The sequence below is a fragment of the Xiphias gladius genome, chromosome 24, assembly GCF_016859285.1.
Source record: "Xiphias gladius isolate SHS-SW01 ecotype Sanya breed wild chromosome 24, ASM1685928v1, whole genome shotgun sequence".
Classification (NCBI taxonomy): Eukaryota; Metazoa; Chordata; class Actinopteri; order Istiophoriformes; family Xiphiidae; genus Xiphias; species Xiphias gladius.
The window spans coordinates 8,890,086-8,907,972 of NC_053423.1; the positions used below are offsets into that span (position 1 = coordinate 8,890,086).

Sequence of the window (17,887 nt, forward strand, 5' to 3'; positions counted from 1 at the left end):
TTTCTAAGCTGTGTGTGTATCTGTACTGTATGCGCTTGTGTATGTGTGTGTGTGTGTTTTCCACACTGTTGATGGATGCATAGAATATAATTCTTCCGCTTCCAGGGGCTGGCTGTGGGACAGGATTACACCTCTCTCTCTACCCTAATCCCTCCCCACCTCTACCTCCCACCCTCCACATCCCTCCATCCCTCCATCTCCACTTTTAGCACTCTCCTTTCTCCTGAGTGGATTTTTTCGGGGCTGCGCACATAGCCCCACCACCTCTTCCTGCCCCCCCTTCTTCCTCTCGGACAGCTTTGCTCCACCATTCACGCACTGTGCCGGCCTGGAGAGGAGTAAGGGAGCGGAAAGAAGAGCGAGAAGAGAGGATTTGGTGAACTGAGGAGAGACGGACAGGGGAGAGGGACCATGGCTGCTCTCTCTGCCTTGCTGAAGACCTGGGTTATACTGCAGACCTTGTGCCTGGCTCTGGCCCAAGTGGTGAGTGGACAAGGGAGGTTGAGACCTGCTCTGCTACAGGCTTTGCTTCTTTATTCTGGGGTTCAGTGAACATACGGGGCCCTGGAAAGGGCCAGCGGGCTCTGGATGTCTTGAGGTGAAGTTATGCGTTTTGTGCAGTCTTGGTGCTGGTTAAGGTGATCAAAATGCTGGCTTTATAGCATACACATCAAAAAACAAAAAACAAAAGATGAGCTTGAGGCAGGTTTTTCTGCTGTGGAGACAAAATGAAACTGGACCACCTTCTGTGGATTATCATCCTTATCGAGAAGAGTTCCTATTGAAGGCAAGGATTTGTCTTTACCTGGGTTACTTTTTTTCCAAGAAGACATTTATTTATGGAAAAGTGGATGAAAATATTAAAGATTTTTCACTTTTTCAGTAGAAAACTTAGCAGCCATGACAGAGATGGAAATTACTTGGCATTGACACACACACACACACACACACACACACACACACGCACACACACTTTGTCCACTGGGTGTGAAAACCCCTGTTTAAACAGACACCTACATGTTATCCACAGGACTGCGTGATTTTCTCTCTCAAGGATTATTTCTGTTTTTTAAAATTTCGTACATTTTCCCTGAACACTTGAAGAATTCAAAGTTGGATAATCACCTGATGGACTGGCTGATCCACTGGGATGATATTCAATACAGGCTGAGGAAACAGTGAGATGGAGAGAAGGGAGTGAGGTGGGGGGTGTTTGGGGTAAACAGTACCAGTCTCATGACCCCTCCTCCCACATTCCTCCTCAGTCTTTTGTTTTTATCCTGTTCCTACCCCAATTTTATTCAGTATTATTCCAAAATTCTTCATTTATCTGTTTCTTTTTGTTGAAGTAACATATTGTCGGAACCTGCCCAGAATGGACTGATATGATGTAGGTCTAGCCTGCATCATATGAAAAATGAACCAATATTGTTTGTCTGTTTATTTATGCATTATTTACTGTGGCTGCATTACTTATTCCTGCCAAATAGATAGGTATCCAGTAATCTGTACAGCACATCCAGTCTGTCTCATGCTCTCTGAATGCCTTGACAACATTAACTTTTTGTCTTACACCAGGTTAACATAGCTAACGATAGAGCACATTTCCAGAATTTTGTACATTTTGTACAAAATTTTGTATGTTAAAAAAATCCAATATCAAATATTAGCTTTAATTTAAAAGAAGGATTTTCAAATATTAACTCTAAATTTTACTATAAAAAAAACAATTGAGCATGCTCTAATGTAATTGTACCTTTTGGTATTAACAGCTACAGTATCACCATAATATTCTTGTTGCTATATGATATCATAGTTTATGATATTGTGATAATTGTTCATTACTATAAAAAAATTGCTCGACTGTCAAAAATGTTCTCTCTGTCTTTCAGAGTGGTCCACCTGGACCTCAGGGCCAGCCCGGCCCACCAGGCCCTTCTGGGACCCCTGGGTCCGACGGCATTGATGTGAGTATCCCTACAGGTTTGCCCAACAGGTTTGTCACAAAGACCATCATTGTGCTGGAGAAATACCAAAACCTGTGCTGCTCTGCGAGACCGGAGTCTTACCAGCAGGGGGCACTGCAAATGAAAACACACTGGTACAAAAGAACTCTGTTCCCAGCAGAGAGAGGGGTCTTTGAGAAGGGACCCTTGGCTCAATCCTGAGTTTGTGTCGCAGTAATGTGATACATTTGAGATATTCTCAGAGTTAACTGCACACAGGTTGGATAAATACGTTGGAGGCGAAGGGCTAGTGGAGCAAGAATCAGACGGCCTGTAAAAGCCAGGCTGCAAGGGATTTTTTTGGTTTCTATTCCATGATCCGAACGCAGATGCTATTAAACATTTGATTTTTTTAGATCAGTTTATAAATTTGAACTAATTTAAACAAATGTCTGTGATCTCAACCTTTATTGCACCACCTTCAATATAGGCATATCCCGGAGATATGCTCGGCATCAGGTTGCCACCAGAATGCAGCTGGGATAAGTTCGAGCATAAAAACCTCCAATTTCAAAGAAAAACACCAGTGTTGCTTAGTCCAAACTGGAAGTTGTAGTCTGCCCTCCAAGTTCTACGCTGTTGCTTTTCCTGTTTGGGTGTCTGCCACATTGGGACAGCAGGGACGTCAACCCCAAGAGGGATCCAGGCTTTGCTGAAAAAAATAAAATAAAATAAAATAAAACAAAAGAAACCTAAGACTTAATCTAAAGGTTGTTTACACCATAATCACTGGCTGAATCTTTGAACATGATATTAAAAAGTTGTTACCTTATCCTATAATGACTGTTTGCATGAAAAAACCTAACTAGTCAAACATTCAGGCATAATTTGTTTATATCATTTATTTAACTTCAATTTAATCAGGTAAGTTGTACACAAAACAATACAAAAATTTGTTAAACAGATAAAACAATACCAACCAAACGAGAAAAGACAAACTTTGATTAACTATAGTTAAAGCTGCATCATTTCTGTTTGTGTGTTATGAATACCTGCCACAGCATATGTACCATTCCCATACTCTGTTAAATTAACAAATACTGGATAAATGGCTTTAAATCTCCACTCCATCTCTCTGCAGGGAGAGAAAGGACCTCCTGGGCCCCCTGGTCCACCAGTAAGTTTGTACTTTACTGTTTATTGGATGTTATATTGCAAAAACATTCTTGGTTTTGCTAATGAAAATAGTGTGTTTGTTTTAATGTAGGGACAAAAGGGAGAGCCGGGAGAACCAGGTCCTGATGGAGCGCCAGGAGAGAATGGCATTGATGTAAGTAAACAGACTGATGTGTGTGTGAGAGACAATGGGACAAAGTGAAAGAGCAAGAGAGACAGAGTTAGAAAAGGAAGAGAGAGAGAGTGCATGGAAGAGAGACATGGATATGAAAATGCATATGAAATGATCAAAAACAAAAAAGCTTCACATTCTAAGAGGCTTTGTGAAAACTGTTTAAAGAAGAAAGAGAAAAAGAAAACTGAGGAAAAAGTGTAAATATATTCCCACGGGAATGGTAGATTTGGGAGTTAACCATTGTGAGTTTGACAGAGCTGTCATTTTTTAAGAATACACATTGTGAAAAAGCAGCCAAATACGTGTAAAGTTTTTGTAACCAAAAAATACACAACTATACACAAAAACGTTTCTTGAGTTAAATAACATTTTCATGAGATGCTGGGAGCCACAAGTTGTTACCATAGCGAAGGAAGGATTTCTGAAGAAAGTGCGAGGCATTTTAATAATGTATTTTAATGTCATATTAAAACAAATACTATGACTATGAAAAATGGCCAGGAAGCAGAAGGATGCCAAAGACCGTGAGATCAAAATTTTACAGGGACCCTGTGGCGCGTTTGATCACTAGTGGTGCTCTAGTGCAAAGTTTTGATGAGCAGGTGTGGGAGTGATGTGACGTACACTTCTACCGACTGACGAAGGCGGTTTAAAAAGTTTTTAAACACTTTGCGAATTTGACAGAACAATCCCAACTCAAGGTCCACTTTTAGTACTATTTTATTTCCCTGAGCTTTCAACAGTGCCACAAGGTCCTGGGCAGCAATGGCGTTTACTCAGATGTCATGGAGATGGAATATGATTTTGTCCATAGCGAATTTAGGATTTGCAAGCATGAAACTTCATTCTTGACCCTGGAACTAGTAGTCTGACAAAACAATTCCAACTCAAGGTCCACCTACTAGATTTTTCCAACCAATATCACACAGTCTAGTTTTGCAGAGTTGTTTTGTGATTGAAAATGTATTCCAAGTGTTTTTACACCTCAAAGATGCACAAAATGGGTTTTGAGGAGAAATGTTGAGTGTAAACAAAACAGTTTATAGTTAAAACACCAAAGGGTGGGCATAAAAATGACTTCTTTAAAAAACATAATCAAAAATGTATATTAATAAGCTAGTATTCAGCCTTTGTTTTTTGTTTAAATATTATACTTAAAGCAATTTGTCATTCTTCTCAGTTTTTGGTTTCTATTCTTACTATCGTAAAGTGCGATAGCTCTTCTTTTTCTTATTCAAGGGAAAGGTCATTAGGCTACATTAAGCCTGAGCTGTGTTTCATGTCAAGGTGTTTAGAATTTCCCTCTGTGGGCTGGGTTTTAACTGTATAATAACAGAAATATTGTAATGGTACTGCAACGCTGACCCTTGAACTCCTAAATATTAGTTTCTTGTGATTATGGTGATTTCATAATTGAATCCTATTTCACTGTTCCAGTCATAGAAATGTGCTTTGAATGGAGAGCTGTTTGGAGAAATTATTTGGAAAATTTACTCTTTTGAAACTTCATGAAAAGGTGAATATACTTCTTCAAGCCATTATCACTTAGTGACTGTACTTATTAAATCTCTAGTAATCACAGGTATTGAGGAGATGCCGATAAAGACAAGTAGATGAGCTTAAAATGATTTTTAAGCTTCAGTTATGGATTTACTCGATAATAACTCTGATGCAGCTTTCCTGAAGGCAGTGAGTGTTAGGAGAGAGGAATTGAGTGTCAATGCCTAATGGTCACATGCTAAAATTAGCGCGCGCGCGCGCGCACACACACACACACACAGACACACACCAATACACACACACACACACACATACACACACACACACATGCATTCTTCAGAGATTTAGCAAGTAATCCGCCCTGGAATCTCAATCTCAGGCTTGTTTTCTAATTACTTACAAGAACAGTGTCAACTTCGATCAAATGAGTGATTAGCCCTGTCGCAAGGTGAATTCAAGTCACATGTAGCCTGTGGAAAGCACAGTGGTAACCAATAATTTCCTTTCCAACCTCCTCAATCTTTTTCCTTTGCTTTTTTTGACCTCTACATACATGTGTAGTGTAACTGTCTGCCTTCATTTCTTTCTGCCTGTCTCCAGGGCTTGATTGGAGCAAAGGGTGACCGAGGTCCCATCGGGAGCCCTGGCACTAAGGCAAGTGTCTAAACCTCTACCTGGAAAGATTATTTGAACACATTGTTATACTTCTATTCTGTGGAAAACCTGTAACTCAAACATAAAAATGTATCACCCTTTGGTGGTGTTCTTGGTGGAATAAAGCTTTCATATTTCACGATGGTCAGTTTTCTAATAAGAGTCTCAGAGTCATGTTCCCTTTATCTTGGCCTAGTGATGAGCATGACACTGACCCCATGCTTATAAGAGAATGAATATGTTATTTGCTGTGTCTTTCTTTCATAAGTGATAAAATATTCTCTCACCTTCAGTACAACATTTTATGCCCTAAGGATGTTGTCGCCAGTTATTTTCTATGACATGTTACCACATTACCACTGTAGTCATGCTGTTGTTTTCTGTTGTCTGCAGGGTCAACCTGGACCAAGTGGCGAGCCCGGCCCTCCTGTAAGTACATTATTTATTATCTAACACATGTTTGCTACTATGAAGTAGGTATGATGAGTGAATATATGAACATGTTACTACTCCGGTCCTTTACTTAATTACAAGTACCAATACAACAATGTAAAAACTCTCCGGTATAAGTATATGTCCTGCATCCAAGCTCCCACTGAAATAAAAGTACACAAGTATTATCAGCAAAATGAATCAAAAAATGTCAAAAGTAAAAGTACTCAATCAGCAGGAAAAGTACCCCTTTGACTGATATACTTTATACACAGTTAGGCAGTGTAGACCAGCGGTCCCTAACCTAGAGGTCAGGTCCCCTCCAAGAGATCACAAAATAAATCTTTAATTTGGTATAAAGAAAAAAAAAGTTTCTGCCGCACAAAATTGAATGAAATCATTGTTTGGAGATTTTTCTTTTCTTGGGCCTGGAACAATTATTTCAACAAGGCCATCTGAGACATTGAGAGGGGAAGTCACTCTTTTTTGAAATTTTTTAAAAACTTGTGACAAGGAGCCCCGACCAGTCCCTGTTTTTTTGTAAGCGGTCCCAAGCCAAACAGTTTGGGAAGCACTGGTTTAATTTTTAATGCATCGTTTTAATCATGTTTTCTTGTGCACAGTCGAGCATAGTTAGTAGCTGTAGTTGCCAGATAAATGCAGTGGAGTACAAAGTACAATATATTCATCTGAAATGGAGTGGAAGTATAAAGTGGCATAAAATGAATATAACCAAGTAAAGTACAAGTACCTCAAAACTGTACTTAAGCAGCATACTTGAGTAAATGTACTGAGTATATTTATATAAAGTATGACAAATTAGATTACATATTTTATCATATGGGTGACATGATACTTATGAGTTGATTTATGACTGTCTGAATTAGGCATTGTTTGAAGGCCTAGGCAGTTTCCCCAACAATTTCCCAACATATTGTAATGCAGCTGGTCTCATAAGGCAACCTCCTGAGTCCCTTTTGCTTCATGCCTGAATGCCTGACCAGCTGTGCCCCCTTTTGGGTTCAGTCTACCCAGATGTGGCATATGCTTTCTACAGCTTGCATGAGCCTTATTCCTACACACAATCCGTAATAAAGAAGAAAAGTGCTATCGATGATCCACATGTTATGTCCCTATTATCATCAAATGCTACCACTGACTTTGCGCACACCAGCAAAAGCATGGCCAGTCAATTCAACAGTGCAAAACACATCATCGTTAACACAGTCGGACACCACTAGGTGGTGCTCTGTGTCCATCCATCACACATCATCCAGTATATTCAAACAGTAAGTCCAGAGTCATCCAATGTCACGCTTGAATGCAACACTATTAGTTAAATCCTTTGTTTAGCATTAACAGGCGTGCTGTCTGGGGGCTGTGCTTGTACACCCAGATGCTTCATGCTGCACAGACAGAAGATCCTGCCCTGTGGGCTGTTCTTCCTGCAAGAAGGCTTACTTACCTAATTACTTTGCTTATAATTAATTCCAAGCAAAGACACAGCAAACATAAACTGATTGGATTCTGTGTCTTTGCTGTTCTTCAGCACTGTTTACCCCACACTCTGACACTGTACGCACACATTACTGAATTACTGCTGCCATTATTAATTGGCTTTCAGAAACGTTAATTGATACTTTGAGGGATTGGTTCCACTTGTTGTGCAGTAATTTAACCCCTTGTCCCATCTGTCCACACAGGGATCCGGCCTGCTAGGACTGGCTGTAAGTAGCTTGTATGATGTAATACAGATACGCCTTTATCACTTAATGGCTATGCTTTGAGGTGTTGAAATTATTTTTCTGGCGTGTTGGATATGTACACATTTTACTTTCTTGCTCTCTGTGTGTGTCTGTCTAGGGTGGTCCAGGGCCAATTGGTCTTCCTGGTGAAATTGGAACAACTGGACCTAAGGTAAGACACTGGCTGCAGTTTATTACACTATCTTCATGACTTACAAACATCTCATAAACATGTAATACGCTGCTAGAATCCTTACCTTTTCATTATCATATTTATAGCTTCTATTTTTCTTCTGATATGTCTAGGGCATCATGGGACCACCTGGACCCCCTGGACTTCCTGGACCTCCTGGCAAGCCAGTAAGTGTCCAGCCAGGACTGGTTGTCCGGGAAGCAAGATATTAATCTGTCATCTTACTCTCTGTTTTTTAATGGAACAAAGATGCTAAAATGCCTTTGGAAAACTTGAAAAAAAGGAGTTGGAGTGCCACTTAGTATCACGTTGTTGTAGTTGGAATGGACAAAACAACAGGAATCTCCTCTCTTCGTACAATACATTAAAATAACAACATACAATACAGTTCAAGAACAACACAAACTCTCCCCAGGATTGCATTACATTGTGCTGGTACGTCTTTTGTGTTTGTCCACCCTCTAGAAATTCAAGTTCACAATCTTTCAAGGGTACATTAAAGCCTTTTGTAGCTCATAATAGTCCCATAATAAACACAATAATTTTCTCCTAGTCTCATATTTTGAATCTTAGCACAGTCGACCACTTGGTTGCAGTAGAAGAGGAATTGAGTAGTTAGCATTAGCAAAAATAGCCACTATAGTCGAACCAATACTTTATTTTTGAGGCTAATACCAATACTGAAATTTTATAAAATACAATAAGAATATAGTAGTAGGAAGTCATCTTTATTACCAAAAATACATAAATAAACAAAATTTTTGATATGGATCACTTTTTTTTTTTTTTTTTCAAGAATTGTGACCAAGATATGAATTGGGACACTTTACAGTTGAAAAATAAACTAATCAGTGCTCAAGCTATGGTGGACAAGCTATGCAACCGTGACCATTATCGTAATTACCTTAAACATAATCTTTGGCATATCTGTGCTGTAGATTCTTGTTATATTTGCTGATATAGACTGTACAGCGATGCTTATGTATCTGCGCTGAGCTAATATCAGTTGATATATCAGCCCGGCAAATTGATCAGTCTAGCCCTAATAGCAACAAGAGAAAAAAGTTGAATAGAACTGCGCCGTTTGGATGAACTCAAACTTCATCCATAGAAGGGCTGTCACAGTAAATCATTTCATATCTGTGACTGAAGACAGTCTTTTCTGTGAGAAAGGTGAGATCCGCTCTAAAAAGAGCGAGAGATAAATGAGCTATCAGCAGCTCGTTGAGCTTAATAAAGCATATATTTACATAAACGTAATTGCAGTTAACTTTTATGCAGGGGTCACAGTGTAACAGTAAAGCAACTCAACATCACATCTGCTAGTGCCATGTTGAAGTGTGATGTTTTCTGCAGAATGTATGATGACTAAATACCTAGCATGGCCAGAGCTGAGACACTATGTTGTGAGATATCACAAACAGTTTTGAGTGGTACACTTTCAACTCTATTTTCCAATTGCATATGTACTCTCTTCTGTGGTTCCAAGAAGGGGATGGGGGATGTCTGCATTGAGAGTGATGTTGCTAGTCCAGGGGAGTGTATTTATTTAGCTTTGGTGCTGTCCTAGGGTAAATAAACCCCATTAGATCAGCGGGTTGCCTCATCTGACTGTGCAGGAATACATCAGTCCAGGTAGAGATACTCTACTTTCTAACTCGATCTATAAACAGAGAGACAGAAAGATGGAGGGAGAAATAGATAGAGAGAGAGAGGACAAGTGTTGGCTCAGCACAGGACAGAAGAGGCAACTGTCAGCCATCCTGTGACCTGCTCACTTTCTTCACCTATCCATCTATCTATCTGCCCATCTATTTGTCTATTTAGGGTCCTCCAGGGAAGTTCCTCGGTGGGGAAGAGGGCAGTGCAGACTTCCAGGTAAAATCTAATGATATCTCCTTTCTTGCAAATCTGTTTTGACACACTTTCACGTTTCATAAACTGTGTATTTCCCTTTCTCGACAACAGTGTCCTCTTAACTGTCCAGCAGGACCAAAAGGCCCTCAGGGACTGCAGGGAGTCAAGGTGAGTAGCCTGTCTGTTTGTTTCAAGTTGCTCTGAGGAAATACTTATCAATGATGCATTTTAAAATTGTTATGACACCATACTTACTTATTGTTGCCCTCTAGGGACACAAAGGACGTGCTGGTGTTCTCGGAGAGCCTGGCAGCATAGGAAAACCGGTGAGCTTGTCAATTGCTGCTGGAGAGGACGAATGCGCTCAAACACCCATACTTGTACATGTTGTACAGTCTTGCACAGTCACCCTCCATTCAGGAGCAGCAGAGGCAAGGATTAGCTCTAATGAAGCCCCCCGAGGAACATGACTGGCACTAAACTGGCTCTGATTAGTCAGACCTGGCCCTGGCCCTGGCCCTGGCCCTGCAGTCAGCAGCCAGATGAAGGGGGTGGTGAAGAGACAGGTACATAAAGGGGAGGATGAGAGAGCCAGGGTTCGCGCAGCCCTCTCACTTCGCTGTATTAAGCAGAGCTAATGAGCACACAGCGGGCTCCAAGGGAGCGGCTCACCAAGCCCCAGGAATTAGCCTCTGATCTTCCCACACAAGGAGTCTCCTGGAAGCGCTTGGACACTCAAAACATCAGCGCATCAAGTTGCCACTCCTTCCAGACATTCTAGTATTTTAGAAGACCTACCCTGACTCATGGTTCCTCTATGGTGCTACTCTCGCTTTTCTTCTTCTTTAAGACAGTCACCATGAGCCATTTACATCCCCACACGCTATTCAGACTAAAACAGATACCATCTATGAAAAACGTGCTTGTGCTGTAGTATTGCTACATTACTGATGACTATATGATGCCAAAGACTCAGATTACCGAAAAATAAAACTAGACCAGCTCAAACTGTTGACCCCGAGCTTTGTTTTCGATGGAGTCAGTTTTTACTGGCCTTGACTGGACAGACATGATGCTGGTGAGTGTAGCAAATGAGATCACTGATGCTGATAGACCAATAAGATTAGCTCAATATATCTTTTTGTAGCTAGAGCCAGGAGGAAATTAGCTTAGCATAAATACTAGAAGCAGGGGGAAATGGCTAACCTGGGTTTGTCCAAAGTTCAAAAATATGTCTAACAGTATCTTTAAAGCTCACTAACATGTATCTGATTTGTTAAATGTGTTCAAAAATAGAAATGTAAAAACCACAAATTGTTCTTTTACAGGGAGTCATGTTTCTTGCCAAACAGTGGCTTGGTGCATGGACCTCCTGGAGTCTTAGCAGTTTGTTAGGCTTCCTTACAGTGACAAGAAGTCTCCAGGAAGTCACTGGCCTGGCCGAGAAATAGTCACACTTACACACCTAACTTCCCACAAACCACAACTTGTCATTTTTAAAAGTTAATTAGTGAGCTTTAGAGGTGTTGGTAGGTGTACTTATGAACGTTGACCAGGGCCAAGCCAACCTTTACCCCCGCTTCAGTTATTTATGCTATACCAAGCTGATCACCACCTGTCTCCAGCTCCATACACAAGGACATGATAGTGCTATTGCTCATCTAAATTTCAGCAAGAGACTGAATCAGTGTATATCCCAAAATGTCAAACTGTTCCTACAATAACATAGATAAACCCTATTAAGCTGTTCAAACTGGTTCAGCTTCCACAACCAGTTGATTATGGTTATTTTACCAGCTTATAGTAGCTTATGGTTTTTGTTCCGAGTTCAACAGTTTTTTGACCAGCAAGGTACTAGCATACAACGATCAAAGAACAACATGGACATCTAATGCAACCAGTAACCATCACAGACTGTTTCCAGATGGATTTCCTCTCCAGCTCAGAGTCTCTGAGGTCAAAGTCTGTTGGCATGTGCAAAAAACAAAATAAGTGTCTTACTAACTCTTACAAGTTTGTAAACATTTTTTTAATGTACCATGACTGGTAACAGGCACCTGTACTACAGACAGCAGCACAGAATGAGAATAACTAACAAGCCTCCTCTTTTTTTATCTCTTCCAATAGGGCTTCAAAGGAGAAGTGGGCATCTCTGGGGAACAGGGAATCCCAGGACCTCCGGTATGCTGAGAATTCAACTTTTGGTCACCTGGCAAAATTGGAAATACAGGCTCATATTCTGTTGTTTTCACATACATAGTATCATCTTGAATTGACAGAACCAAGTGTTCTAACATTTTTAGTGTGCTATGACTGGTCAGTGTCAAGGGTCAGTTTCTCTCTTACCTCTCTGTTCTTTGCTTTCTTGTAAGGGTCCTATGGGTCTGAGGGGTTATCCAGGAATGATGGGTCCGAAAGGAGAGGCAGTGAGTACCACATTTCTTTTTTCATATTGAAACTTTTTTGTCCTCTTTCTCTTTGGGTACAAGGCTGTTCTCATTCTTAGATGAGAACCAAGGAGTCACAGCCAGCCCTGCCCCCACAATATAAACATAATCCATTACCAACAACGGGGACATATGGAAATGATGCTAACACAAATCTCTCCCCTCCTCTAATGAGTTGGTGTTGTCCGGGTCCATGGTGCTTCCATCTGTGGTTAATGATCCGCTGTAGCCATCCGTCTTACTGTTAACATTAGCTGTGTTAGCCAAGTTACCGCCCCGGCTTAGTGCCAAAGCAAGAGTGGCTGCCTCAGTGTATAGCTCCCATTAGCAAAGTGAGTTAAGCGCTAATTACCCCTTTATCACAATGAATAGTAGGCTACCGTGACTTAGCATCCTTCCTGATCTGAAGTGATTGATGGCACTTTTTTGTTTTCCCATAGGGGCCTCGTGGTTACAAGGGCATCAACGGACCTGTAGGAATTCCTGGGCCTCCTGTAAGAATACCAACACACGAACACACACAAACAGACTTGACTACTAATAGAAAAACAGGTTCCCAAAATACACCTCAGGTAGTATAAGTCTCTCTTTGTTGTTTGCAGGGTGAGGAAGGACCCCAGGGACCACCCGGAGAGGCAGGAGACAAGGGGGACAAAGTAGGTGACTCTCCTAGTGTTGTCCCTTTAAGTTTATTGCAAAATAGTCTCACAAGACACGAACACGAAACAATTCTCAGAACTTGAATGGGAAAGAGATCCTGATGTGCTTTGTGAAAACACTGACGCTGATTTGCTTATCTTCTGCAGGGCAGCCGAGGTATCCAGGGCCCACAGGGTGCAGTTGGCAAAAAGGGAGAGAATGTGAGTGATCGTTTGTGTGCTAACACAGTCATGTTCAGAGAGTGTGCCAAATGAAGTCCACTTACTCATCTGCATGCTTTTCCAGGGTCTGCCGGGTATTGATGGAAAAGATGGCACACCTGGTATTCCTGGAATCAAGGTAAGGGCTGCCAGTTGTGATAAAGAATTTCAGTCTCAGTAAAAGATAGCAATTTTTTCCCCCTCCACTCTCATTTCTGCAGGGCAGCCCTGGCCAGGCTGGGATGCCAGGACCTCCTGGTCCTCAGGGAGCAGCGGTGAGTGATCCTTGAGTGTAGTGTTCGGGGGGGCTATGTTTGTCTGAGGATTGTTCAGCTCTGCCACTAAAGGCACATGCAAATAAGCCCGTCTCTAAATGCTTATTGTCATTCAGACCACGTAGGGGGTCAATATGTTCTCCTGAATTCAACTGTGCTAGATCACAGACAGAGGAAACCAGCATGAAGCAGCCTGTAAATTTGGGTTTGTTTTGTTTTCTGGGCACTCGTCCAGGTTAACAGTGACCCTGTGACCCGCGCTGTTTTAGGATTTAAACCATCTTGAAATAGCATTCTCCCTCCCACCACGAGTGATTTATCACGATCAGACCAGTGGTTAGACTTGTGTGTGAGTGCGTGAGTACGTGCGTGCATGCGTACGTGCGTGTGTTAGGGGTAATGGTACTAAAGGGTAATGGAACATGAGATGCACACTTTGCTGTGTGATCACTGCAGTTGCACTAACGCTGCTGCAAACTCAAACAGAATAACTTGTCTGCTTTATGCCCTACTGTGATATACCAACACAAACAAACAAAATCACTACAAGGAAAGCTGCTAGAAGGCACTGGATGGGAGAGGCCGACGCTGCAGCATTATTATTATTATTGTTATCATTATTATTATTAATATTACATCAGTCATCAGCTTTATTACCACCCACTACCAGCACCCACATACTAATATCCACAACCATTACCAAACAGCATTTTTCGGTCTCTGTATTTCAAACGTGAAATAAACTGCACACCATACTATCAGAATCCAAGATACAGATGTAACTTTTTTTTCTGTTTAATAGCTTTCTGTGGCACCTTCGGCTTTATTAGATTGTGTAGAGAGATGTGCAGCAAAGGTCTCCGCCTGGAATCAAACCAGGGACGTTGCAACTATATGGTTTTCGTCTTTACTACTAGGCAGCCAGGATGCACAAGAAAGAGATGTAACTTTGATTTCCTCTAATTTTAGTCCTGTTAATGCTCTCTGTAGGGATTGCCTGGCAGTCCTGGGGCTAAAGGTGGACTTGGAGTTAAGGTAAGCCTTTTAACAATTCGCATTACATAATCTTATATTGACATCTATTACTTTTTAAATCATTTTTCTGGTTTTCATTTCATTTTATCATCTCTCTACTTTTTAGGGCGAGCCAGGACCTAGAGGTCATGTTGGCATGCCTGGTGCCTCTGGACCTCTGGTAAGTATATAAACAAAAGATGGGTATTTTCAAGTTTTACAAATGCGTTCTCACTGTATATAGTGCAGTAGGGTGAATAATTGTAGTTTTTCATACTCCTAGGGTGAACCTGGTCTTCCTGGTGAGCCTGGTATGGAAGGAGTTCCTGGACCCAAGGTACAAATCCACAATTATTACATTAAAACACTAACAACTGCTGCTTTAAACCAAATTTACTCACCTTTACCTGACTTCTGCAGGGTGACAGAGGAGAGCGGGGACCTGTTGGGCCACAGGGAGTAGTTGGCAAGTCTGTAAGTCTCATTGTGTCTTTGTATTTCTTTGTCTTTTCAAGCTATTTAAGCTGATATTGGGCTGTACCTCTAATATTATTTCTGTTATCTCCTAACAGGGAGGCAAAGGAGAGAGAGGGCCCATCGGTATCCCAGGTGCCCAGGGTCTTAGTGGAACCAAAGGAGACAAGGTCTGTGTGTGTGTGTGTGTGTGTGTGTGTGTGTGTGTGTGTGTGTGTGTGTGTGTGTGTGTGCGCGCATGAACAAATACATATTTAGCTTTGCGAGACAAGTGCATCATTGCCTATATTCATACACACTTCAAAATAATTCCATTACACAGACTTGTCCATTGGGGGCAGTGTTTACCCATGAATAAAAGTCCCATGAGTCCACAATAAATCACTGAATGAGACAAGCAGTATAAATAACCAATATAAATGATAATCTAAGCTTCCTTATCTTCCTTGTTTTAGCGATGAGACAACATCTTTCTCACTTTGTGATCTCTGGTGTCACTGGCTTGAATAAAAATTTAAGATATTATAATCTAGACGTGACCACATTTACATGTTGTTGAACTATCTTTCTTTCCAGGGCTTCCAAGGAAAAGTTGGGTCAAAGGGAGACGTTGTGAGTATTTTGCCCTTCTAAACTGGGTTGTCTGAAACTTCATATCTCATATACCAGCTCCATGCTGACAAATATATTTGTACTCTCATCCTGTCATCTTTTCCTCTTTATCGCCATTAGGGTGACCCTGGCGTTGAGGGATTGGCTGGCGAGAAAGGTGAAAAGGTAAAAATCATTACAGCACAACTGTAAGCTGTTTCAAACTTTTTGTTATAAAGAACCAGAAAAGTCTCTGGATCTACAAGACACTAAAACTTTCGGGCTTTAGATAAGGGGGTTTAAACATTTGGTTCTAAAGGCAGCAGAGCAGAGTGATATATAGCAGAAAGTGTTACAACCATACAGAAGTTAAGAAGAAGAGGAAGGCTGCTTTACTATTTGCATACAAATGCAAATAGTAACAATAATAATAATCCAGATGGCAAAATGTGCTATTGACACAACAGTGAAGCAACGATGCACGTTGGCTTTTTGAAGCCGCACTTTTTTTGACATTCATTTACAGTATGCATTCTTGAATTTTCACTTAATGAGTGTCTCTGAGGCCGAAATGAAGGGGGATAAATGTCTGTCTGTCTTTGCTGTGACAGGGTTTGTCTGGTGAACCCGGACCCAAAGGACAGGTGAGGATCAAACTGTGTGGAATCTGAATACCGTTCCGTAACATTGCCAGATCAGTTCTTCCTTCCTTTATTTGTTCCCTTCTTTCTCTCTCAAATCTTTCTTTTTTACTTTTACCATCATTATTTTCTTTGGCCTCTTTCTTTACTCTCCATTTATTCTTTAATATCTTCTTCCGTTCACAGCAAGGAATTAGGGGTGACACTGGACACAATGGACCCACCGGAGACCCTGGTAAACCAGGAGACCAGGGACCACCAGGGCTGCCTGGTCCTAGGGGACTCAATGGAGAGCGAGGAGTACCTGGCATGCCAGGCATTCAGGGATCACCAGTAAGTCCAGTTGGTCACAACATTTATGATGCATGAAATACACACCCATCAGCCACAACATTAAAACCAGTAACTGGTTTTAAAGTTGTGGCTGAGTGGTGTATGTTGGTTGCTGTCTCCTTGTAATGCTCAGTGTCCTCTTCCTCTTTCCAGGGGCGTGATGCACCTGACCAGCATATTATCGAAGTGGTGTTAAAGATGTTGCAGGGTGAGCATCTAGCCCTGAATATTCACCTTTGATGTCCATCGGGGAGATTAGATTAGTTCATTTCCCGAAAACTACTTTCATCTCCTGAGTAATCAGTTGCCCATCATCAGAGGCACTTTAATCAAAATGATGATGCTGTCTCCTGTGTTACAGAGAGGCTAGCAGCAGTAGCAGTGAGCGCCAAGAGGGCTGTGCTCGGTGGTGCAGGTGTAATGGGACCCCCTGGGCCTCCTGGACCACCGGGAGCATCTGGCCCTCAGGGGCCACATGGCTTACCTGGTGCCCGTGGTATCCCTGGCATGATTGGAGCACCTGGACAGATTGGAAACACAGGGCTTAAAGGTAAAAATAGGCATTGATACTTTTGCATATGATGATTATACAGTTGAAAGTCGAGCTTTTTAGGGCATATCTAATGTCTTTACATCTTTTGTCTTTACCAGGAAAGAGAGGGGCAAAGGGAGAGAGAGGAGATCCTGGTAAACCTCACCCAGGACCACCAGGACCCCCAGGAATACAAGGTAAGAGCTGAAGCCTCCCACAGCCAGGATGGGATTCTGCAAGATCTAAGCACTTACTTAAAATGTAAAACAGTCTACATATGTGATTCTCACGAAAAATTTTAAGAAGAGGAGGGGTACAGTAAGTAACTGAAGGACTTGATATTACAGTGCTTGCCACGGAGAGCCTGCTCAAAGGCATTTTTAAAGCATCATTGACTCCAGTCATTTAACAGATCCTCTTGAATGAGAACGTAATAGGATTGCAAAAATACACACTAATTTAAACTGTGGAAAACACACTCACACTCCACTACGCACACATACACACACTTTGAATGTATATATGTGTGTAACTGAAGTTCTGAATGGGGTTTTTAAGAGGTTTGTATGAACTTCAGTGCAATTACTCGTCTTCACCCCTGGAAATCTGTTAAAGACTTTTGTTGATGTGAAACCCTCTCCCTCCACAGGTCCTCCTGGTTTGGATGGTGTGGCTCGGGACGGTAGGCCTGGCGAGAGAGGACCTCAGGGATCGGCCGGAGAGGCCGGTCGCCCTGGTAAGGCGGGTGCGCCAGGTCTCCCAGGTTTCTGTGAGGCAGCGATGTGTCTGGCCGCGTCGGCATACACCTCCCCGAGACTACAGGAGGCAGGAACGATCAAAGGACCCAATGTTTAGAGACCTGTCTCTCCATCAGCAGCTCACAACACCTGGGAGAGAGGAAGAGAGGGAAAGAGGAAGAAGAGAAGGAGAGAGACCACTCTTCTCAGTCAGACAACATCGAGAACAAGGGGTGGGGGACAATAATAGTGACTGGATATACGGCGCCCCCTCCTGAAATTCAAAACCTAAAGTTTGGACTGGT

The 17,887-nt window shown here is 41.8% G+C and overlaps 1 protein-coding gene across 1 annotated transcript; it reads left to right on the forward strand.

Moving 5' to 3' along the window:
- Positions 1 to 411: 411 nt before the first annotated feature.
- Positions 412 to 17,767, forward strand: col9a2 (procollagen, type IX, alpha 2). Its single transcript, XM_040122262.1, has 32 exons — positions 412 to 483; positions 1,893 to 1,967; positions 3,088 to 3,123; positions 3,214 to 3,276; positions 5,398 to 5,451; positions 5,845 to 5,880; positions 7,587 to 7,610; positions 7,747 to 7,800; positions 7,935 to 7,988; positions 9,649 to 9,699; positions 9,790 to 9,846; positions 9,951 to 10,004; positions 11,806 to 11,859; positions 12,051 to 12,104; positions 12,566 to 12,619; positions 12,728 to 12,781; positions 12,932 to 12,985; positions 13,071 to 13,124; positions 13,207 to 13,260; positions 14,251 to 14,295; positions 14,402 to 14,455; positions 14,558 to 14,611; positions 14,695 to 14,748; positions 14,847 to 14,918; positions 15,325 to 15,360; positions 15,481 to 15,525; positions 15,951 to 15,983; positions 16,167 to 16,313; positions 16,467 to 16,521; positions 16,675 to 16,863; positions 16,965 to 17,042; positions 17,495 to 17,767. The coding sequence occupies exons 1-32, from the start codon at positions 412 to 414 to the stop codon at positions 17,698 to 17,700; spliced, it is 2,076 nt and encodes a 691-aa protein (XP_039978196.1). The 3' UTR covers positions 17,701 to 17,767.
- The last annotated feature ends 120 nt before the right edge of the window (positions 17,768 to 17,887 follow it).

Bases quoted from the DNA above. Each gene is read 5' to 3' on its own strand.
- col9a2 (XM_040122262.1), top strand. From the start codon at position 412: ATGGCTGCTCTCTCTGCCTTGCTGAAGACCTGGGTTATACTGCAGACC. The intron at 13,261-14,250 runs GTGAGTGATCCT...TGCTCTCTGTAG, and splicing joins CTGGTCCTCAGGGAGCAGCG to GGATTGCCTGGCAGTCCTGG. The intron at 16,522-16,674 runs GTGAGCATCTAG...CCTGTGTTACAG, and splicing joins GGTGTTAAAGATGTTGCAGG to AGAGGCTAGCAGCAGTAGCA.